We start from the raw sequence: 24,927 nt of genomic DNA, 5'->3' as shown, positions 1-24,927 counted from the left end.
TGAAACCTTGCCGGGGGCGAAACAACTTCTTTGTATGAGTTGATGGCAAAAGGAAATCAGCTGTAGCATGGTGGTGGTGACGTTGTGACCTTTGTGTGACCAAAGCCGTTAATGACCCCCGTAAAAGCACCTGTTAGAATCTACTTTACACCCATTCAATTAAAGAGAAAAGTGACAGCTTGATGGTTTGTGATCTGGGATTTTTCAGCGGATCGATATGTTCCATTGATGCCTGTATAACATTGTGCCCTTCAGCTGCAAGCAGACTTGTTGATGTTTTACCGCAATACGTTTTATAGTCCAAATGACACGCTGTTAAACAACGTTAAGCAGTTTGCCGAATATATGATTCATACTTCAGTATCATTTTAATGAGACATTTGAGTTACATTGTCAATTTTTAAACAATGACATTCACCTCAATTTTCCAGGTAATTTCTTGTTGCCATTTCATCATTCCGTGCATTTCAAATGTTCACGGTTCATACGCTGAACTGTAATAGGCACATAGACCACAGGAATTAGGCTATTTGACACCATTTAATACATAGAAACTGTGAGCAAACCCATTATCTGGCTAATTTCTCTTCTGATCCACGATAAGAGCTCTGCCACAGCCTGTTGACACTCTGGGGATTGTCTGAAAAGAAATTGAACCTCATCATTATTCAGAGGTGGCAATGATACAGTAGAACTAATTGGAAATGAAAAGCAGAGACAGAGCTCGGTATAAAAGTGAACAGTGCCCCCATCTTGCTTTCAGGCGGATTTCTGGAGCACTGTGGCGACTGCAAACAGCAGAGGCATCTGTGGTCCTCACACACCCCGCCATCCACCTACATCTCAATGCAAGCAGCTCTCCAACGCAGTGCGGCTTTAAGAGGACCGGGGCTCTTAAATCTGCAGTTGGCTCCTCCTTCCTCCGTGATGTCAGTCGGAGGGAGAGCGAGAGGGAGAGAGGTGGGCAGTATTGAGGAACTGAGTTCATACAATACTACTGAGACATCTACAGCTTAGCAGACAGATACGGTGAACCGCCTCTCCCGGCTCCTGTAAATGATGCTGCGCTGAAGCACACTTTGATCCAACTCCATTGGGGGGCGATGCGCTCTCTGCATCCCTCCTTCAAGAGTTTTTTTGGGAGCGTGCACAACCTCGAAATCAGTCAAAAACAAGTGGTTATAAAATAAATTAGGGTTAAGCTTTCAGTTTTTCATCAGAAGTCCTTTTTTTTTGCGCTCTTGGATTGAAGTTTTACGCGCGGGTCAAGAAGCATTTAACGCACACGTGCAAGTTTGGTGCCAGCGTTTGTAAACTGGTAAAGCAAAAAAAAAAAATAGTAGGAATTTGTTTAAAGCAAACGTAGGCTAGGGATACAAAGTTAATGTAAAACAAGCCGGGATCGGTGCGTATCGTCGGCGGTGGGATTGCGAGCCCAAGACACCAGAAGAGGAATTACAGCGTCCTTTTCAATCAAAGTTGATCGCTGTGCATGATTTTTTCTTCATCTTCTTCTCTTGCACATGAGGACCACCGTTTTGTTTTAGCGGCATGGATAAGTTTTTGTAGTGGATAACATTTTTGTTCTACTTGCATTGCGTTTTGCTGCCGCTTCCGATGAGGATCCTCTCCCACTTCAGTTTAATTCCAGGCACTTCTCTTTTTGTAAACCAGTGATGTCTCCACGCGACGGTACTCACGGTTGATTTCAGCATCATTATATCGAGCGGGATAAAAAGGTAAGCTTTGCTCTGAATCACGACTTTACTGGCCACAATGTTGTTGTTGTTTTCACTTTAGTGGTCTCGGAGCATGTGCATGTATGCACATGGCTGGTTTGTATCCTGAGCGCATTTCGGAGTCGATCTGCGCCCAGCAGCCTCGTCTATGTGGTCCCGATAAAAATCAAATTGACGTCTTAATATCGGTGTTATATTTACAATCACTGAGAGCAGCATGAGCCGTGGGGGCGAAATGTAGTGCTCGTCTACGGCACTTGGATAAATCACTGTGTCGCGAGTAGTGGGTCATGTCTTGAGGTTCCGTGGATTTTCCTCGAGCTGCTCCAAAGATATATAGCAAGCGTCCCCGCGCACCTGATTCCAATATAAACCATCCACGGACACGCTGCTCAGGAGAATCGAAGCGGAGTTGTCGCATTATGAGTGTGCGTGACGCGCCGTTTGGTCACGACTTCGGCCGTTATTTAGTTTGGCTCAACACTGATCGCCGGATAGATAGGCCGACTTTTTCCAAGAGCATCCAACTGCGGGGACTTGTCAGTCGGTTTCTCAGCACCTTGGCCGCTGGGCTCCGTGCGTGGGTGCGCGGTAACAGCGCTCTCCTTGGTCAGGCGGTTCGGCTGTCACAGACCGTGACCTCAGGGGCTCAGGCTGTTCACGCTCACACTCTAGGAAGGAAAATACATAAATGTATTATTGTTTTCTAGCGGAAATAGTCACGATGTAAATCCCCGTTGGGTTTCAGATTAACCGCCACAGTTGGTTGTTTGAGTTCCTAATACGGTATACCTGCTCAGAATGCAATAGATTATTACTGGGCCTGCTTTTAAAGAGTCCCACAAGGCCTGCTGAGCTCTAGGTTTGCTGGAGAATTAAATCAAATGGTAATGTGAACCATCCCAAGGCGAGCAGTATATTTTGGCTTTAGGCTGAGGCGTCTATATTGAAAGAAGAGCCAGTGGCTAAATGGATAAGTATGTGTTTTGATTTGAAGTGTGCAATAAAGATGTGCACATCCGCATTTCAAGTAGGTACAAAGCAATTGATCATAATCTGAAATATCGTGATACATATGTGTACCAACCAAATCGGCAGTTATTTTTATGCCTGTGATAAATTGACTGCATAGTTATGAGTGTGGGGATCAATAACTTGTCAGAAAACTGTGTGTGTTGTAAAGAGTTCATGGAGTAACTGACTTGTTGTCTCAGAGACGCTTCACAGGTGTTGACGATGTTGTTTTTGCTTTTAGTTTTCATCTTACAGTGAGTGTATGTTTGGTTGTTCACATTCAAGCTCCTTCAAAATTCTGCCTTCACAGTCGCATATAGTTTATATAAAAAACTTGAGTTTGCCAATCATTTAAGCCCATCTTTAGTTTTAGAGCTGTATATATATATATATATATATATATATATATATATATATATAATGTGTGTATTTGAAAGGTCCTTTTTATTTTCCATAGAGGATAATATATTGAATATGACTTCACACATTGGATTAAACCTATATGTCAGAATTCATGATGGTGCCTTGAGCAAAAATTCACCTGAAATATGATCACATTGATATGTGAAAATTATTTTCCAGTATCATTAACAATAAATGTATATTTGAGCAATTATTGATAATAGATAATAACTTTTACTTTTTTTAAACTTTATTTTAATTAATTGCGTGGTTTCTCTGATCATTTAATTGTCTATCATTTAGAAATGTGTCACATTTTAATTAAAGAAAATGGATTTTAAAGCCAAGTAAACATTAAATATGATGTACCACTACACCAAAATGATCAGTTATATTTAGCATTAGGATTACACTTGCATGTATGGACTGCCCTCTTGAGGTCCATGATTACAGCGTTGTAAATTAGTTCGTCATTTTGCTAATGCAGGAGGGTCAGAAGTATTACTTAGCGACCATTTTATTACCCAAGTAGTACAACTCTTCATAATCCAAGTCTATCCAAGAATGAAAAAAACTGATTGAAATGTGAAAAGCCACTGGGTTATGCAGCTTAACAGCATTGGCAGACTTTATGCAAAAATTGTGCGACAAATTACGTCAACATTTTGATATATCAGCTATTTCCCGTTTCATTGATCCAAGATAGTGTGATGTGCAAATCCCAGTGATATTTGAACTCATATATATATATATCTAAATATATCTATATAGATATATAGATATATATAGATATATCTATATTTTAACACACAGTTAACACTGTCAATGTGGTCATTTAAGTCATTTCTCAGGTAATATAGTAATTGCTGAAGTTTCCTAAGGGAAAACTACTTGTATTTCTCCACCGTGTTCAAATAATGTTCTTTGTGGACTGAAAAAGAACTGACTGATCTTGACAGAAACCTGGTCTGTCAGCCTGTCAGCGATCCTTAAAGCTGTTAAAAGAGAAAAAGCCCAAGATAATCAAAAGTATTACTTCTTCCAATGCCCTCTTTTGAAAATCTCTTTGGATCCAAAGGCAGTATTGATAGATACAACAGTGGTGAAAACCTCCCTTTGACAGTTAAAGGACTCCAAATGTCTTGGTTCCCAGCCTCAGACTAACTACACAGAAACTTTCCAGTTGAGGGTATCTTTAGGGGTGAACGTAGGGGCTGACAGGAGCTATATGTCTCCCCTCTCACTGCTACCTTCAGCGGATGCCAACAGCAGGAAGGCCTGTCCATCACACTGTTGTGTAAAGTGATCCTGGGCTGGCCTGCTCCTCTTCACTGTGTCTCCCAAGGGGGAGACTTGAGTTTGCCTACTGGATTCAACCTGCTGTCTGGGGCTCAAAATAGCATTTCAGGAGACTAGTGAAATGTAAGCAAAGGAGACACTCTGACTGACACCTAGGATTTCTTTCTCCCTCCCTCGTACTTCCCCCGCCCCCCCCCTTTCAGCACAATTCCTTCTCTCACCTTGCCAATCCCTCATGGACGGGCGTATAAAGAGTTGTGACAAGTGAAACGCCATGCAAATGTAGTTACGAGAAATGTAGTTACGAGAAAAAAACAGCATTAAGTTAATAGAATAAGAGGAGTAAACAAGTTTGGCCGTAATGTGTTTCACGGCAACATGTGCATCTTGCATGTAAAATATCTAAAAGATTTTTATTTTAATCTCCTATATACACTACACCACATGTAGGCTCTATATGTATAGCTCCGATACCAGACATGAAGTTTCTTAACATCCCATTAGCGTTGCCAGGGTGTCTTTTTTTTATTTATTTATTTACTACATTTGTACTCCTGCATGTAATCAAAAACATACTACACCACTTCATCCTGCGGAACATTATTGTCAGTTATAAGGGAGAAGAAATCTAGATCATGCTTTGATCCTTTCTTTTTTCACTTCGCTGAATCACATCCCATTTAAGGATGTAATTTGAACTTCATTATGCGTTGTGGGAGCTCAGCCTCGGACTGCCCGGCGATCATCACAGTGAAGCAATTGCTGCAAGATGCACACTTCAAAGTAAAGGGTGTCACAGTAGCTAATGGGTTATATATCTCATCAGTATTTTGACATGACAGGACAACACTGCCTCTACTATATGTGTAGAATGAATAACCTCCTCCCTGATCAATGTCACAGCCATTTTTTTTCATGTCCAATTGTTCTTTAATGAGCCTCATGTGACTGCTTTATGAAATGTGTGAAAAACATATTTCTTTTCAGGCTGCATGCATGCTTGCCTTGCAATTGTTGCGGATTCAAAACCAGCTTAATTAAATTCTTATTTTTAATCAATTCCCCTTTGTCGGTAGGCCGAAAGCTTCAATGGATAAGAACGCTGTTGCCTTGGCAATTTAGAAGACCCCTGTTGTGCAGTTTAAGTCGTCATACCTTTTCCACAGGATATTGTTTGACTCATGTAAATTACTCGGAATTTCATAGACTAGGATATATTATGATTCCCAAAGAGCTGTTTGTGGTCCCTTGTTAGTATGGGTATGTATGCATTTTCAGCACCAGCTGTACATCGTTTCTGTAATGGCTGTCATACATTTTTCCCAGAGTTTGAAGAAAATGGACGTCTGATTTCAAGGCAGCTGCCTTATGAATAGAAACCAATATGTTGAGAAAAATAAGTGCAGTTCATAAACACTCAGGGGGGTTGGTGGACCTAAATACACAGTGGGATATGAGCAATGAAATTATATTAGTCGTTAAATATATTGCGCTGGAATACACATGGGGAGCCAGGATTATTATGAGAAGTAAACATAGCTGTGTCTTGGTGGCTTTACCCTGATTCGCCATTGCACACTTAAACAATCTAAAGACCAGTCATGTAATTCGACTTAAAAAAAACACTGAACATGAATATACTTTAATAATTACACTACATTACCACCACTGTATTGCCAAAAGCCAATTAAAGTGTGTGGCCAAGCATTTATAGAGTGCTGTGTGATTGTGTTGAAAATTATGGAATTTCATTTATTAAATATATCCAAACATGTATTGATTGATGAATGAACAAATCCAAATATGAGCTAACAATCTACACAAAGTGAGTCCCTAATAACTTACTAAATATGTCACTAACTGGTGAAATGTAGTCAATATTTAATGCTAGCATATACTGGCAAGAAGGCATTGCATAGTGACTCCTTCATCGTCTTCCAATGACCTACTTGGGTTTTGGCAAATGGGGTTCTTGCCCTTTGGCAAGCATTTGCACATAAACAGTTAAATGTGTTGTCGAACAACAGCATGAAATAAAGTGGCAACCAAAGACAAGTAGATATGTTGGTATTGTTCAGTGATGGTGAACCCATCTGCACTGAATGTTCTGCTAAGGATTTCGTCTTAGCATGGATCGTCATTCATTCAGCTCAAACAGTAAATGGAAAGCCGTTCACAGTTGATGTTGGAAAAACCCATTCGTCAGGATGTAATGAAATTATGAGTAAGTTTCACTAATTTGACTGATGCCTGCACCCGCAGTAAATAACACATTGTTGTCTCCTTCCACATCAGATACTCTAAACAGCGCTCTTATCATTCTGTGTATGTTTACACACATGGGCGTTCATGAAATATTTGAGCGCTCAATTGTTTGCATTTGAGGTTTTCCATTAACAGCCGCTGTCAAGCGGTACTATTGCAAATGTGTGTGTGTGTGCATGGAAGAACTGATGCTTGAGGCTCAGTTTGGCTGCCTCCAAATAAGCTGAAGTCTGGATGCAGGGTGCAGTTTATGAAGACACCGCTGCACCATATTGACTCAGATATGAGTTAAGTTTTTCTCTTCATCACATTTATTCATGCAGGTAGTTCATGAGCAAGCTTTCAAATCAAAGAATGTTATAACAACACTGGACTCCACGTCTTTCATACTTCTCAATACAAATATGAAAATTGCAGCAATGGAATGGATTGATGGAATATGTGAACTACTAACCTTTACGTGTCTGCTTGCTCAATGGATGTCATCAAAGGTTAATTGTGTAAAACCGTTGTTAATTTGATCTGAAAGACATGAGCACACATCCTTTGTATAACTAGTTAGGATGAACAGGTCATGTTGAAAACTCTCCGTGAGGGGAAATAGTACTAATTACAGCAGAACTTGAATGCCATATAATTGTGTGCACTGACATTGTATGTTCTATCTTTCTCCCTTCTTTTCTCTCTCTCTCTCTCTCTCTCTCCGTCTCACCTCTCTTGTGGCAGAATTGCTGCCGTAGAAGTGAACCTCCCATCCACTCTTGAGTATGGACTTATTAAGTCAGGCTCCTGTGCTGGTGGTCTTGCTCACCTGTGGGGTCTTGCTATGTCAGGCCCAGGAGAGGGACTACACGGTGAAGGAGGAGCAGCCTGAGAACGTCCGCATTGGGAACCTGCGCAAGGACCTGGACCTCAACCTGGACCCCAACATCAGGTTGTCCTCACCGCTGCAGTTCAAGCCTGTGTACAAGACGGGTGACGTGCCTTTGGTGAGGGTGGAGGCAAACACAGGGGAGATCTTTACCACCAATCACAGAATTGACCGGGAGAAGCTGTGCGCCGGGGTCTTCGCTGAGAAACGCTGTTATTATGAGATCGAGGTGGCCGTGCTGCCGGATGAGATCTTCCGATTGGTAAAGATCCGCTTCCTGATTGAGGATGTAAACGACAACGCGCCCCTTTTCCAGTCCACTGTAATAAACATCTCCATCCCGGAGAACACAGCCATCAACACTCGATACCCGGTGCCCTCAGCATTTGACCCTGATGTAGGAATCAATGGGATCCAACATTATGAACTGGTCAAGGTGAGGCTCACCCCTGTTTCATCTCTCGCATATAGAACGTTAAAATGAATAGGTATTTGTTATGTTTCAGGTTGGCCTTAGCAATCTCAATTTTGACAAAAAAAGGTATTAATCAGGGATGGGTTTAGATATTAAAACATTTAAAACACCCTAGAATAGCAGTTTGCACACACTATGGTTGATTCTGACACACTGCTATGCCTGCAGCATGCCACGGGTCTGATTGGTTGACTATTTTTAATCATTAAGTCCATACGATATTTACTGTCTTCAGATTTTTCTTATGTTTTGCATGCAATATGATTCAGATTCTGCAAAACAGCTTCTCCTGTAAACCTGCTGTATTGCCAGTGTCGTGCTGTAGTGTATTTCCAAAAAAGAAATTCATTTTGACGCGGTGAATATATGACCTACTTTTTCAAAAGGTAGAATATTTCATAAGGCCTACAATGTGTTATACCAGCCATTGATATTTCCATATGCTTTATTTCCTAATGAGAGAAGACCATAAAGAAGGGGAACATTTCACCATGTACAGTAATATCTGAGAACACGCATTCGAAAGTGCACACAAAGCATATGTTGCATGTCCAATTTCCAACTACAGGTCACATGTGCTGAACAAAGTAGATTTAAGCATGTGAGAAGGAGAATATTGTATTTTTCTAATAGGTGTCTCATGCAGAACTAGGAAAAGCTTTTCTTCATCATCTAATTTATGCTTTATTAAACTGCAGTGCAATGTTCCATGTTGCCTAATGGAGTCAGCCTTAAATCCAGAAATGTAGGATGATATCATGCACTTTTCATTTGTAGTCTAGACAACCCTCGATTCTTTGTGGATAGATGGATATCGGAGATGACATGAGCTCTTACAAATGAAGTGTAATTAAAGAGGGAGATGCAAGCACTCTGGAGGAAACCCTAAACATAATAAATAAAGAAAGGTTAGTAGATTTTGAGTCCACGGTGCAAAACAGAAATGACATGTCCATCTTGGAGTCTCGGCTGAAGTTAACACCGGGTTGGCATGAACAGAACCGTTTCCTTCCGTGTCTGCTTCGAATACCAATTTACATTTTTAGTCCCACTGCCAAGGCCTCTCCAGTGCAATGTCGTGAATTGTTCATGCCTGGAAAATCACCAACCAAATGTTCTGCTCATTATGATGATCATCTGCAATCATTTTCTTTGCCCTTTTCACAATATAAAGCTTTCTAAAACCCTCGCCTAGACTGTGGTTGTATTACCGTATGCAGGGAATTTTTCTTAGAGCATCCTCGGCACTGTGTCCCTGATTCAGTTCTTCTCATTATATTCCCATTGTACTCAAAATTAATTTCCTTTTGTTCCAGGTTCCATATAAGTAAAACACAGGGAGAAGCTTTAAAGGAACCAGAAACATGTCCAACCTTTGGTATATTTTATTTCAGAAGTGCATTAGAAAGCCAAGGGTTTAGTGAGGAAGGAATGTGCAAGCATTTCCTAGAATAGCTCTTGGCCGCTAAGCCACCCTTGGACTATCTTTGTATGGTCCTGTGAGATTTGTCTCAGAACCTCCCTCAGAAGGATAGTTTGCCCAGTTTCCTTTAGTTGTACAAGGCACTGTGCTGACATTGCTACCATTGTGTAGCACAGTCAGACATTCTCAATGGCCCACTACTCCACATGTAGCATGCCTGAATTGTCAACATATAGAAGGAATGAAAGCTTCTTTTTTTTGTACAACACTGTCCTTTGCCAAAGTTAAGAGGGACAACGGGTAATCTCATCCAACACAGTGCTCTGGCATTACACATAATGGTGTAATCACACTTAAAGTGAAACTCTGCCATCATTGTAGTGTGTGTAGTGGTGTGCTACGTCACCAGAACTGCAGAGGAGCGTCCCAAGAAATGGTCAAGGTCAGAGTTAACAATAACATGCATGGACGGAAGAGGATCTCGCATGAAAGCAGATTAGATCACGTTATGTATTCACAGGATGACCTAGAGGCCAACACAGAAACATACTAAAGACTAAAGGAGGTTCTGTTCTTCACGTTGCAAGGGACTTCGACTGTTCAAACATTGGCCTCTTTCTTTATTCTAGTGGTTTTTGAGTTACCATAATCACACACACACTACATTAATCCAAGGTGCAGCTATGTCCTCATCTTTAGACACATTTAAGGCAGGTGTCATATTCAAGTAATTTCATGTTGAGCCATATTCTACTGATGAAGTGGGTGTCCAATTTTCAGCTGGACAATCTGGAGGGCTTTTAGCTTTAACCTTTTGCCACCTACCTAGCTTTTCCTTTGCATCATTTCATTCTGAAATATGCCTATGATTTTTGAGTGAATGGAGTGGTATTTTTGCTGGTACTCCAAGTCTGGGCTTGAATAATTTGATTCCTAAACTGATGCTAACTCTGCATTTGAAGATACTAAATGTATTCAAGCTCCATTCCCAAGTAGCAAGACCATTTTGATTAATGCATTGCATGCTGCCTATAGGCAGTGACTAGGGTTTATGGGCAGAGAGCTCACTGTCAGGCTTCTCCAGTTTAGCATTCTATTTTGACACATCCTCTTTCTAAGGGATGACAAAAGAAGACAAACAATTCCCAGCTTCTTTTGTCTTAATTATATGCATGAGATCATAGCCAGGGGCAAACGTGTTGGAGGGATGGAGAGAAAGAATGAGGGACGAAAGAGAGAGGGTGAATCTCTATCAGCATTATAAAGAGGTGCTATAGTTTGTGATGAATAGCCCTCCCCAGTTAGCCCTATCCATAGGCATCAGCGTGACTAGGGTCCTCCTGATATATTCACAGCCCAATCTCAGTCCCCTCTTAGTTTTAATAAGGTCATCAACTTGACTGAAAGATGTATCCACTGATCAGGCACTGTCTGCAAAACGGGGTTCGGCGTCATCCTTCCCTCATCATCAGCCGCCACTGTCTGTCAGTTTCCCTTTTTATTTAAATTAGCCATCTGTACATAGATTGTGTACCACACACATGCCACATATACAGTGTGATTGTCTCTCTCTCATCGCTGCCGATACCAGTAATGTGGAATGAATGGCAAGTCTTTAAAGTTCAAGAAGACATGTACCTGTACAGTACATGTGTGGTGGAAGAGAAAACCGAATAATGGGCATACTTAGCCGTTTAGAGAGCTGCGTCCTTCTCGCTCAGCCTTAGGGTTTCCAGTGAGTGATTCATGCTAGTATTTGGCCTTTTCTTAGCCTGCCCTAGATCTTATCACAATCCACTAGGCTAATTCTGCATTCAGGATGATGCACCGCCTGAAAGATAGCTCCCTTCAACTTATTGAAATGCGCTGAGTGCCGTCATGTCAGTTGTAAAATTGTGTGAAACCAAGACAAAAGCATAGAGGAAATGCTGGCTCATAAATCATTGTGCAGCATTCTCTTTGACACATTCTAACTCAACATCCCACTATTAAATCAGGCTTTGCCAAATATCAGTGCAGCAGATACTCAGATACGGTGCCGAATCTGTGAACTATTCAAACAACTGGGGATTGAGGAGCTCTGTGTGGATGAAGTAGTGCTTAGCAATAGAGCCCCCAGAATGTTACCTTGGACCTTTCGGTGATGTCAGAAATAGTTCTGCGAAGTGCATGAAAATTCTCCACGGTTCATGCACAAAACACTACTTTTTCACACATATTTTATATACTGCGTATCCCTAAATGACTCTAGCTCGCCAGAAGGATCATAAAATACGGTCTGAAAGATCATTGCTGCAGTGTTGGCTGGTTAAAGTAGTTCTGTCAATCACTGACATGTTGACAACGTTCCCTTGGCAAGCAGTTTTTCAAAGTACATAATAATTTACATGCTGCAGCTGCACGTTTCCTCGTGTCGGCTACAACACTACGTCGGCAAGAGGGCGGTTCTAGATTTTAAAACCTACTAAGGACTTACAATTTGGTTGAAATGTTACTTCCTTGAACGAAGAGAATGTATATATCTTAATCTCATTTGATAGCTGTGCCTAGACAGAGTAATCTCTTCCAACATTATGTGCAGCATGAAGCTTATCTCTTTAAAGAGGATGCTTTTTCTTGTTTTACCATGAAACTACTTCTGACTGAAAGAGCTTCAAAGGGCTTCTTTGTTTCATAATGTGCATGCAGCTCATTCATGGGCTTGATCTTCTTCTTCTTTCCTCCCCCTGCTCTCTCTTTTTCTCCTTTTCTTTCACTTGTCTCCCTCTCCCACTTTCGTCCTTCCTTTCCTTCCTTTCCTTCCTCTCTTGTCTAATTTGAAAAACATTTATGGATCCATACCGTACCCCATCTGAAATTGTAAATATTAGTGCTAGTTTTTTGGGAGGAAGGCAATTACTCTTAACAGCCGGTGCCAGTTCCTCCGGTTTCTCATGGGGATTACTTATGCATTTGTTTTCAATTTCCTCCGGCTTTACTTTTGCCCAGATTTAGCCGTTCTTGAGCAAAAAGCCTTTCTAATATGCAGGGTTTTTCACTCCCTTCTCTTAATCTGTGGTGATCTGGTGTTGCAGTGTATTTAAAATGGGAGCGCTCACTGTTGTGTCTCCATTTCCAACGTTCTCTCTCCCATTATAAAGTAAAATGTTGCAGGGCTGCCTGCTCTATTCTAACTTGACACAAGATAGGAAGGCAGGGTGAAATCTCATTTTAGTGAAGACAGAACAATATAGGAAAGGAGACTAAAGACATAAATGGATCCCTTCAAGCAGTAGTTGCACAGGAGGGTGGAAGGACTTGATATACTACAATGGTTGGTCACATTTGTAAAATCATGAATAATGTGCCAATTGCTAGGTTTTTGGGGCATGTATTGTAGGTTTAGGTGGGAAATTAGTAAAACAATCTGATGATTAGCATGTTTGAAAAAGCTTTTGATTAGCAGGTGCCATACTGAGATGAGCAGTGCAGTGAGTCAAAAATCAGCTGCCTTGTTTAAAAATATCCTGGGTCATTTAATTTGCTCTTTATAGTCATCACTGCCTCCAAACTGGATCTCAACAAGGGTTACAAACGAACCTGAGAAACCTAAGAAAATACCTACACAAGCCGTTTGGCTTTCTAAGACAATTTACAAGTAAAAAGCAGGAGGAAGAATACCTGAGAATATATTATACATTGCAATAGCGAAAGTACCTTTCTGTCATTAACAAAGTGAAAATGTGGGTAGAATTTTCTCAGTGGTGTTCACATTTGAATATTATGAGTACTAATCAGAAAGAAACGTAACACAAAATGTTGTCTTGTCTTTGCAGAGTGTCAGCGAGTTTGGCTTAGACATCATAGAGACTCCTGAAGGGGACAAGTGGCCGCAGCTTATCGTTCAGCAGAACCTGGATCGCGAGCAGAAGGACACCTTTGTGATGAAGATAAAGGTAGAAGATGGTGGCAACCCTCCCAAGTCCAGCACCGCCATCCTCCAAGTCACCATTTCCGATGTCAATGACAACCGTCCCGTCTTCAAGGACAGTGAGCTGGAGGTCACAGTGCCGGAGAATGCCCCCGTGGGGACATCGGTTGCTCAGCTTCATGCCTCGGACGCAGACCTGGGTTCCAACGCACTGATCCACTTTGCCTTCAGCAACCAGATCTCTGCCTCAACCAAACGTCACTTTGCCATTGACAGCTCTACAGGACTGATCACGGTGAAGCAGCCACTGGACAGGGAGGTAACTCCAGTTCACAAACTCATCGTCCTTGCCAGTGACGGCAGCTCCACCCCCTCCAGAGCCACAGTGATTGTTAATGTAACAGACATTAATGACAATGTTCCCTCCATAGACACTCGCTACATTATCAACCTGGTTAATGGGACTGTTCTGCTGTCTGAGAATGCTCCTCTCAACACCAAAATAGCTCTCATCACTGTTACTGACAAGGATGCAGATCTTTTTGGTAAAGTAGCTTGCTACACTGACCATGATGTTCCTTTTCGATTGAAGCCTGTCTTTAATGACCAATTTTTACTAGAGACAGCTGCCCCCCTAGATTATGAGACGACTCGAGAATATGCAATTAAGATAGTGGCCTCGGATAGGGGGACGCCTCCTTTGAACACTTCAGCTATGGTTTTAATTAAAATCAAGGATGAGAACGACAATGCACCCATCTTCCCCCAGCCGGAAATCCAACTTTCCATACCGGAGAACAATGACCCTTCTACGCAGTTAATAAAAATCAGCGCCACTGACGCTGACAGTGGACGTAATGCTGAGATTATTTATACTCTTGGCCCTGATGCGCCTGACGGGTTTAACATAGACAGACGGTCAGGAATTCTCTCCGTTGGCAAACGACTGGACAGAGAGAAGCAAGAGAGGTACTCATTCACTGTCATAGCGAGGGACAATGGCTCTGCGTCCCTGCAGAGCAATGTCACTGTCAGGCTAATCGTCCAGGACCTTAATGACAACAGCCCAGCTTTCACACACCCTGAGTACAACTTTTATGTGCCTGAGAACCTGCCTCTCTATGGGACTGTGGGCTTAATCACAGTGACGGACACAGATGCGGGAGATAATGCGATTATAACACTGTCCGTTTTGAACGGGAAAGATAATTTCATCATCGACCCCCAAACCGGTGTGATCAAACCCAATATCACCTTTGATAGGGAGCAGCAAAGCTCTTACACCTTTATGGTCAAGGCAGTTGATGGAGGGCAACCTCCGAGCTCCTCCTATGCCAAGGTCACAATCAATGTGGTAGATGTGAACGACAATCGCCCTGTGTTCGTCATCCCATCCTCCAATTACTCATATGACCTAGTGCGAACCACCACCACCCCTGGTGCTGTGGTCACCAGAGTGTTTGCCATTGACAATGACACAGGTATGAATGCTGAGCTGCAGTACAGCATTATCAGCAGCATCATCATCACATCTAGGGTCTCCCCCAGAGGTCTCTTTGCCATCGACAAGACAACGGGTAACATAACACTGCAGGAGAAAGTAGTGGCAGCTGATCAGGGGTTGCATAGGCTGGTAGTCAAAGTCAAAGATCTGGGTCAGCCCGAGTCATTACAAGCTATCGCACTTATTCACTTGTTTGTCAATGACACTGTGTCAAACGCTACCTTTATCCAAGAGCAGCTGCGAAAAAGTATGGAGACACCCTTGGATCGTAACATAGGGGACAGTGAGGTAACACCTCAAGCCAATGGATATGTGATTGTTGTCATAGCAATCATAGCAGGGACCATGACTGTCATCTTGGTGATATTTGTGACTGCCTTGGTGCGCTGCCGACAGACACCCAGACACAAAGTGGTACAGAAGGGCAAGCAGAGTGGCGAGTGGGTGTCACCCAACCAAGACAACCGTCAGATCAAGAAGAAAAAGAAGAGAAAGAAGCGATCCCCCAAGAGCCTCCTCTTGAACTTTGTGACCATCGATGAATCCAAGCCTGACGACCCCACCCATGAGCATGTTAATGGCACACTGGATCTCCCTGTGGAGTTAGAGGAGCAAACCATGGGGAAGTACAACTGGGCCACAACGCCCACCACCTTCAAACCTGACAGCCCCGATTTAGCCAAGCATTACAAGTCTGCGTCCCCTCAGCCTACATTTCAAATCAAACCGGAGACTCCAGTGGCTCCAAAGAAACACCATGTGATCCAGGAACTCCCCTTGGACAACACGTTCGTGGTGGGCTGTGACTCACTCTCCAAGTGCTCATCGACTAGCTCCGACCCGTACAGTGTCTCAGAGTGCAGCTGTCAGGGGGGATTCAAGACTGCGGGGCAAATCACCACCCGACAGGTAATTCATGACTTCCTTTTTAAACCCACCCACACTAGTCCCCACTCACACTCCCCTTGCTGTCCCATGGTAGGTGATGTGAAAGGGGGAGGGTGGCAGCTTGGAGCCAAGGGATTTTCCCACACAGACCATGACCATGTCTACATGAATGTCATTTGCACTTAAAAATGTAAAGAATAAAACACAATTTGTCGCAATTAATGCAGCAAAGTTGTCACTTTACCGCTATTAATTCATGTTTTCACCCTCCTTCAAATGCACTCATAATTGCATAATCATTTACAAAAATGTACAGGTTAATTTCATATTCAAAAGCTTGAGTAATGGCAGCAGTACAATTATGATGGCTAGTTATTTTAAATCAGTCTGAGTTTGTGGCAATGTAGTCTGATTTAGAAGAGCATGGGTTAGGCGACAGTGATTGAACTTTCTAATGATGTATTTGAGGTCAGTGGTGAATGTTGCTGGGTGCTAATATATTGGATTGACATGTTTAATATCATAGCAAAAAATAAAAATGACAGTGGAAAAAGTCTGACAAAACACCAAACCTAAAAAGTGATCTTGGCGTCCTAAAACAACTTGTTAAATAGTCCCACTTGTTGTGGATTTGTAAAATATATTAGGTGCCGTCTTAGCCTTTGCCAGTGAGGTTGTGTGGGAGAGAATGCTCATTTGAATTCCACGGTACAGCAAAGGGCTTATGATTCTGTAAGAGATATGTGCCAAATGCGAAGTGCCCCAATAAATAAAAGCTGGCGATGGAAATAAATGTAAATCAGAGCTAAGGAGAAGTGGCCTTGCTCAGTGCTGACAGCCAGAGCAGAGCACTGTGGGGAAGACTGAGCACTTCTTGGGGCAGGGGGAGGGGGTCACAGAGATCAAGGTGACGCAGAGCCTTGAGACCAATATACTTAAACACCAAGGGAGCAGTAGTCCATAAAAAGCCTGCTACGCAGACGTTGCATTCAGCCCATAAATGCTCTACTTTAATTACCCCCAATTATTGGTATAAACGGTGTATGTAGGTACACCTTCTTTACATTCTTTAAATTTCCTCACAGAGGCTGTAATGACATCACAACAAATGTTTTCTGTTGTAGTTTGTGTTAGAGAAGATACTGAAGATTGTTATATCCCTAATACATGGCAGAGTATGTACAAATTGATATTTGACCTGTTCTCATCGGCACAATGGACCTAATCAAAGATGTGCACGGGGTAGCAATGTATTCATATGGATATGTCTCTATCCATATTTCCCCTCAGTGTCAAACTTCCAGTTAAATTTGTGTTGACATTTTCAACCATTTTCATTTTTTATTTTTATTTTGTTTAGGGTTTGAATGTTGTTGCATTGGCTTTCGTTTTTGTTACTGTTTTGATCATAATTATCCCAACTGTCATTCATCCAATTCTGGGTCAATTTCATGATATTGCATCAATAATTGATTTTGTTTGATGAGGTGCTTGCTTTTGTTTGTGTCTAGTCTCATATTGCACACAGTTTTCAGATATTTGGTTCATGTCTGTCTTTTTGCTCCCAGTACGCTTGTGTGTGACATCAATAAGCATTCAAATTCCTTATGGCATAGTTTTGATGAATGATGGTTGATCCTGTGAAGTATTGTGTTTAGAATAATTTATGAAGACACCCACACAGAGTTGATAGTCATTCCCTTCATCCACCTTTTATTTGAAATCCTGGTTAAAAGCTATTTGCCATGGTACATTATACATAAGCCAGCTACATGCCCTTGGTACCAAAGATTAAATTCATAATGTGTTTATATGACACACTGACGAGTTGTCAGGATGATTTTACTCTCTTACTGGTAGTGACTGCCCTGAAATATGCAGACATATTCTGTATGTGTTCTACAATTCTGAATTAGTTTCCGTCATGAATTTTATGCATCAAGGACTTAAATTGATTTTCACTTATGTTGCTGATCAGAGTGGAGTATTTTTGTTAAAATCAATGAATATATGATTAGTAAACATCCTACCAAATATTCAGGCTCTATTTAAATCCACTTATTTCTAAGGTACTGTATACTTATTCATATCTCAAAGAGAGGTCAGGTTTAATATTCTCATATTTTGGTGCCACATGCTCCCATAATTTTAATATTATCAAGAAAAATATAGCCTCATTGGTTCTACTCACCAACCATATCATCAGTGATGTTAAGCTGATAATACATCTTTTTTTTTTTTCTGTCCCCTTGAGCAATTGAAAAGTGAAGCCTCCCACTTTAGACATTAGATTTCCCACCAGTTTTAAGTGTGCTTATTTAAAGCCTGTGTCATGGAGAAAAAAAATAGCATAAAGCTTTACTTGATGAGAATCGGTGGCTGCAAAGGTTAATTAAATACACTAAAGGGTTAATCACTCGTAGTACAGTATGATTAAAATCACCGTAATTAGGTTTTGAATGAGGCTGATAAGAAGAAAAAGGGCAGCCATCCTTTAAGATCATCAGTGATGCCACGTACTATCTCCGGTTGAGTCACGTTCTCAGGATCCAAAGTAATGTCACAATAGATGACCAGCTGTCCTGTTTGTCAAAGCTATTATAATTTCATCTTTGTAATCCTTTAAAGAAAATCTATTTTCAAAGTCTAAAGAAGAACACTTAAAAAAACAACACTCCTTCAAAAAGTGTGGTTGGGGCTTTTATCTGAGTAGATTTTTTCAAATGTGGCTATTAAAAAAAAAGCTACATTTGGTTTGTCAATATCAGCTATTCAGTCTTTCTGTAAGACTAAAGATCACATCTTTGTTTTCTTTTTTGTTCGTCAGAGTGACAGATGGTTCTTTAGGGCCTTTACAGTGATCTCTCTTTGCCCCACACCCTCCTACGCACCTAAAGCAGCTGGAAATAAAGCAAAGACTAAAAGCCTACCCATGGAATAACGATGCGGAGGGCACAAAGTAGGAGATGATTATGGTTGAAGGTCACCAACATGTTTTCACAGACTTTACAGATGTAGCTGATAAAGGGTAAAATACTTCAGAGACCACAGATTTGTGTCACCATATGCCTTCATTATTCAGCGAGAGTGGTACTTGCAAATGCAAACCTCCGCCCTCCCCTCCCCACTCTGCTCAGTTTTTACGCATCTCATCGTTTTCTTTTAACCCCTACCCCATGATATTAGAGGTCAATCTGCCCCGAGTGATGAGGAGCTCTTCTGAGTGTATGTGCCTAAGCAGAGGGAGATCAAATGGGTACCACCCTGCCTGAGTGATCTCAGACATCACCATGAATATGCAGGGCATAAAAAGGCTAATACATTCTTTTGTTTGGCACATAATTCTGGGCACACGAAGCACATAAGGGTCACTGCTTAACAAAACTCCTCCTGTGACTCAATGTAAGGAAAGCTGCTGCTGGTGTTTGTAGTAACACACACACACACATACACACACACACGCGCGCACACATGCACGGCAGTTTCAGCTTAGACAATAAGAGTTATGCCATCTTTTAGAATGCAATTTATGATATTATCTTCTTGAAAAAAAGATGACATTATAAAAGGATTGGCAGCATTGAACTCAACCTTTGCATCCCGTCATGTATTTGTGTGGGCGAAGGTATGGTGGGCCTTTCACGTGAGCCACCTGTGGTCTGATGACAAAGCGCTTGTGCTGACTCATAATGGGTGCATCGCCAGGGGTAGAAGCCACCATTTTAAAAGGCTAACTGGGCTTGTTAATCAAATCTGATGACAGTATTAAATCTTCGCTACAGATTATGGCTTTATTTTATTTTATTATCTTTTTTTTTTTTTTTTTCTGTTGAGTCATTGCATCTGTTACTCACTGTGCCTTTTGTGTAAGCACCATCAGGTCAGAGATTGGCAGATGTGTTGCTAAACTTCTTTGGAACAGCAAAATGTCATATTCTGTACATATCAGAGGACCCACTGGCAAGGGTCCGAAAGAAAGAGTGGGTCTAAATTCATCTAAATGGCTTTTTGAGGGGGAATGAAGAGTGCTGCACTAGTGTGGTGGGAGACAAAAAGACAAATTGGGAGTGATAATTGGATTGCATGCTCTGATAAGTACAGGAAAATGCACAAGCATGTGACGCGTGTAGCATTCTTCAAGGAAACCTGACAAGATAATAACTTAATTGCCAGCCGTGCCTTGAAGAATGCTTCTTTTTTTTTTGTTCAGTGTAGCCTCACACTGATAAGGCTACAGCTTAGGCTGCTCAGAGCTCAATGATATTGTAACTACAATCTCCCTATATCTGTCTGTCTCTCTATATTTCAGGAGACGGCACTGAAACCACCACACTATGGCACACTCTGTGGCACAGGTACAGCTCGCTCCCACAGGATTAAAATCAATCTCTAGCTCCCACTACCTAAAGCCAGAAAAAGAGAGAAAAGAGAGAGAGAGAGGGCAGAGGGAGAAAGGAAGGAAGAAGAGAACTGAAGAGGTGAAACAAGTACTTTACTGTCGCTACAGCCTCAAACCCCATCTCTTCATACAATCAAGAGAAAAGATGAACTTGGAGGGGCGGGGGGGGGGGGGGGGGGGGCATCTCAGAAAAAGAGAGACGCTTCATGTTGCCTGGCTGAAACTTGACAAAGCTCCTCCTGTGAATCTGTCAGAAGTTTGAAATGCTTTATTGAGTCGTATGCTATTACTTACCTGTGTCAGTGAGGACGATACTGTATGCCCTGAACCCTCCTCACGAAATGTCCCTCTCCAGCACTCACTCTGTAAAATAGCTGTTAAATACAGTCAATAGATCTGTAAATTATGTTTATATTTATGTATGTCACAGAGTTGATGGTGTTTATATTTATTGATTCCATTTCTTTGCTTTGTTTTCAAAACTGCCTGGTGGCCATTTTATTTTCTTACTTTCTGATTCTTGTGTCTTTTGACGTTGCTCTTTCTGAGCTTGCTCATGGAAGTAATGACTTATAGTGTATTTATGCTGCAAGGTCTCCAACCTGTAGGCTAACATTAGTACTGAGCCCACACCACAGTGTTTCTGTCAACTTTGGCCTCTTTCTGTCCCACGTTTGATGCCACTGGTAGCATTTGTAGTGAAGCGTGTGGCTAACGTTACAGAACAAGGCCTGGCCCCACAATACCACCACATGCGTAGTGATTTACAACCATGCTACCGATCGCCATGCTGTTGTTGGAGTGGGACGACTGGTCGGACAAGTTTAATACTTTGAGCTAAGCCACAATCACAAGGGACTAACTGCTGGGGTTATAATCAAAAGCTGTTTATGTAGGGCAGATTTGAAGACGACTAAGCCTGACCTTTTGTTTTTTGCTTTAAATTCGGATGTGATTTAACCTGTGAGAATAATAATAATCCTCGGGCAGTCTTTAAAATGAGTTGTTGGGCTTAAGAAAAAATTACTTGACTTTATGCACTTATTTACTTTGACACAATATATTTTCTGACGAGAAGAACATCGAACACCAAACTGAAAAGGAAATGCAGGCTTTTGTTTAAAAACAGCAATAAGTAAACATTTGACAGAAAATCCACTATGGTGCACTTACTACTTCTGGGCCATTTTGTTCAGAGCATTATTTTGCTTCCACTGTTTCTTCACCTATAAAATCATTATGGTACAGTTTGTCCTGCCTAGAATAATTTCTACAGTATACACCAATAAATGGCTTGATGGTTTAGCAGCATTGTTGTTCAATAGTCCTGTTAATTGGTAAGCTAAAGACTGCTTCGATAGGTAAGGCATAAAAGACACCTACAGCACATGCATATAACCATAGAATTAGAGCCATTAAAATAGACATAGCCTGTGTATTCAATTGGAAATGTACAGATGGACTGCACCCGAGGCCGTTCCCCCTCTTGTGAGAGACTATATATAGTTAAATTTAATTCCTGCACGGACTGCCTTTTTGATTTTGTTCCGGACTTAATATGTCATGGTTCTACAGACTATGTCTATTTTAAAGCTTTTCATTTTATGAGTTGCCTCTTTTTGAGGCAAGTTGTTCTTGTTGAAGGAGGTATATTCATGTAATTATGGTATCAAATGTATTCACTACTGCGTAGGAGACACAGTATGAAATATACATAGCATCCTAGCACTGTGTAATGATTAGATTTGCCTGATCTTTTGGGAAAAAAAATAAAAAATACTCACTCATGGGGAGAGCTTTTGTCCTTGTGAGGGAGACAGACAACCTCACTTGTATTCAATGTGAAGTACAATATGCACCTTACATGATCTTTGTAATTGAATTTGATTTGCCAGTGTGGAGAAAACTGTAAATGTTTTGTTTATGTATGTGTGCGCTTCTGAAATTTATTAAAGTCTTTTGCATTGTATTGCATATTTTGACGACTCTTCTTATTCATTGCTTTGAGCATCCAATATTAGTCTGCATTACTAGTCAGTTCAGTTTTCTGCACATTTGACTGTATCTGCTTTATGAGAACAGTACGACTAAAATGAGGCACAACACACGTAATAGAACAATAATTTGTTTTTCTCATAAACAGTTAGCCAGGAGCATATAGTATGTGTCAAACAGGCTGTGGCCTGGAGACATATGTGTAGCTGTGTTGGTTTGGACACCATTAATTGGCCCATTTCAGCATTAGAAAAGCTGCCCATTCCTCCTTTTCTTTTACATTTTGCAGCGTACTTAACAAGGAGACTGGAATGGAGGGATGGTGTAGATATACATCTCTCATTAGGAACAGATTACAAATAAAAAAGTTATGGAAATTTGGTTGGAGCACATCCTTTTGAAGTCCACAGACAGAAAACAGCAGAAGAAAAGCTTTTTTTTGGAACCACACAATATTCTTTGGTTTCTCCTCCATGAGAGCTGATTATGATCATTTGATAATGATAACCCTGCTATTGTGATGTACAGTAGTACACAAACACAGGGTTTTACACATCTGAGAGGAAGATTGATGCTGGAGGATGCAATAACCGCTGCTCTAACATTGTGTTATGCAGTGTTTATGCGGATTTGATCCAAAAATACAGACTTGAAAGGCATAAAACAAAGCCAGAGAGGAGACAACAGAAAATGTTTAATTGCTTATCAAAGTTACCTCATATTTTAAAACTGAGAAAGAGATAATCAGTTCCCTCAGGGAAAGTGTCCTTGGTGATTTGAGAAAATGATGCAGCGTCGAGTTGAGCATTCTCTTATGGAGAGTGCATAAATGTCAGCCTTCTATTAATAGATAAATGTAAACCTGCTAAATGCCTCGTTCTTTCATTCTTCTTTTTTTTAAACAGAGCTCGAGCTGATCACAAGTTAGTTGTATCTCTTTGAACTAGATAAATTATGATTACATTTTTCTTGTTCTTCATAATTAAGTAATGAAATGTTTTCAAATGAGCCAAAAATAAATAAATAAAAAACTCCATCAAAGCCACGGCGTTAATGAGTCTTAACGTGTGCGTGAAGATAGAGTAGGCGATAAATGCATTCTTCTTCTGCTTCAGTGCAGAGTCAAAGGTGAGAAAGAGGAAAAGGATTTAGTGGAAGCAGCAGTTGCTGTTCTAGTTTAGAACAGAAAATGTCTTTGTCCTTGGACCATTTTGTTGTTGCTCCTCTGTACCCACATAATGTGCAGTAGTTACAGGTCTCAGCAGGCACTTGTGATTTTGGTCAGCTCACATTAAGTGCACTTCCAGTGTTTTACCATCTATAACATTATTTTTAAAGCTTGGACCGTGGTTCTATTACAGTATGCCACTGAGGGAAATAATTCCAGAGTTGCTTCATGACATTGATTCATGATTTACGAAGAAGCAGTATTACATTTTATCGAACAGGCAAGGATGCTAGTTATTTGGATTATGTTTGATTACATTTAATGCAATGATATGTCTGCAGATGGAGAACCATGTACAGACCCGAACAGAAGAGCTCACATAGACACACAGTAATTCATTGTGCTGCGGTGGTGAGGCTATCCATATGGTCTTCATTAATTGTTTCATTGTTTTTTTCGATTTTTTTCAGTATTGCTACCAGGCTTTTTCAGTGAAACTTGTGAGACAGTAGTTTCCTGTTATAAAATATTCAAAGGCACTACAATTATCGGGCATACATGTGTATGATCAGTTGTGAAAAATGTGTTTTAAGATGAATCCGAAACCACATATACAGTTTGGAAAAAAAATAGAAGTGGTAAAAGCCGACTAACCTTACACAACCTTGAGAATGCAATCAGTACAATCAGTACCTCACTCCTGTTACCAATTATTCCCCTCTGATAAATGTAACATAAAACCAGAACCTATTTGTTATTCCGTGGATAACATTGCAAAGAAGCTATGAAGATGGTAAAACCCTATTTTCCCCTCACATTACATTGATTTTAAAAGTCACTCACATTGTCCGCTGAGATCAGTCATCTGCTGCAGATGGTATCGAATGACAATTCAAGATTACAGATTGCAGCAGTTGCTGCATCAGCTAACTTTTTTTTAAAAATCAATGTGCATTGAGTAATCTGAGCACCACTAAGGTTTTATGTTTTTTTATATTTTTACAACATTTCTCTAAACTTGTATGAAATCAGTGATTGAAGGTCAATTATGAATGTGATGATGTTGGCAGCTACTCACACATTCATAAAACATTTCAATAACATTGTTCCAAAAGAATCAAAATACAATTTGTCTAAATATTTGGACAATACACCATCATAAAATATGAACATTGAAACAACATTGATATCCTATGTGTGTTTAGGATGTGTGCTGATGAATGGTTTATGTTCACGGAAGCATGAAGGGGAAGGGTATAACATCTTGATCATATCTCCAGCTAAGAGTAATGTTATCGATCATACTTATGGAACAGAATAATTCATTAAGTAATCATCTCTCCAATTGCATTTCAACAGATCCCATCACACTGTGTTTTGTGTGTGTGTCTCGGCCATTCACTGTCCCTCAGGTTGTGGTATGTTGATTCATATTGGGCAGCAATATGTGGCTTTTCTCCTTCACCTCTGAATATTTTTTTATTTTAAGAGGGTTACACTCTTTGACTTCTGAAATTACAGAAATGAACTTGTCAAAGTGAATGGTCCTCATTTCAACGAATGTTTTACATTTCC

The 24,927-nt window shown here is 40.8% G+C and overlaps 1 protein-coding gene across 2 annotated transcripts in view; it reads left to right on the top strand.

The window, feature by feature from the left end:
• Nucleotides 1-932: 932 nt before the first annotated feature.
• pcdh11 (protocadherin 11) overlaps nucleotides 933-24,927 on the top strand; it is a 116,076-nt gene continuing 92,081 nt past the window's right edge. Inside the window, exons 1-4 of one of the 2 annotated variants that reach the window (XM_034543616.1) lie at nucleotides 933-1,739; nucleotides 7,446-8,026; nucleotides 13,304-15,811; nucleotides 20,100-20,201. In XM_034543616.1, the coding sequence (XP_034399507.1) occupies nucleotides 7,487-8,026; nucleotides 13,304-15,811; nucleotides 20,100-20,183 (3,132 nt within the window). In that variant the 5' untranslated portion in view covers nucleotides 933-1,739; nucleotides 7,446-7,486 and the 3' untranslated portion in view covers nucleotides 20,184-20,201. Of the gene's footprint in view, nucleotides 1,740-7,445; nucleotides 8,027-13,303; nucleotides 15,812-20,099; nucleotides 20,202-24,927 lie in introns of those variants that run through there. The other variant, XM_034543615.1, reaches the window with a different exon arrangement.

This window comes from Cyclopterus lumpus, chromosome 10, assembly GCF_009769545.1.
Source record: "Cyclopterus lumpus isolate fCycLum1 chromosome 10, fCycLum1.pri, whole genome shotgun sequence".
NCBI lineage: Eukaryota > Metazoa > Chordata > Actinopteri > Perciformes > Cyclopteridae > Cyclopterus > Cyclopterus lumpus.
Note: the sequence above shows the minus strand (reverse complement) of the source record. Positions and strands in the feature narration are given on the sequence as shown.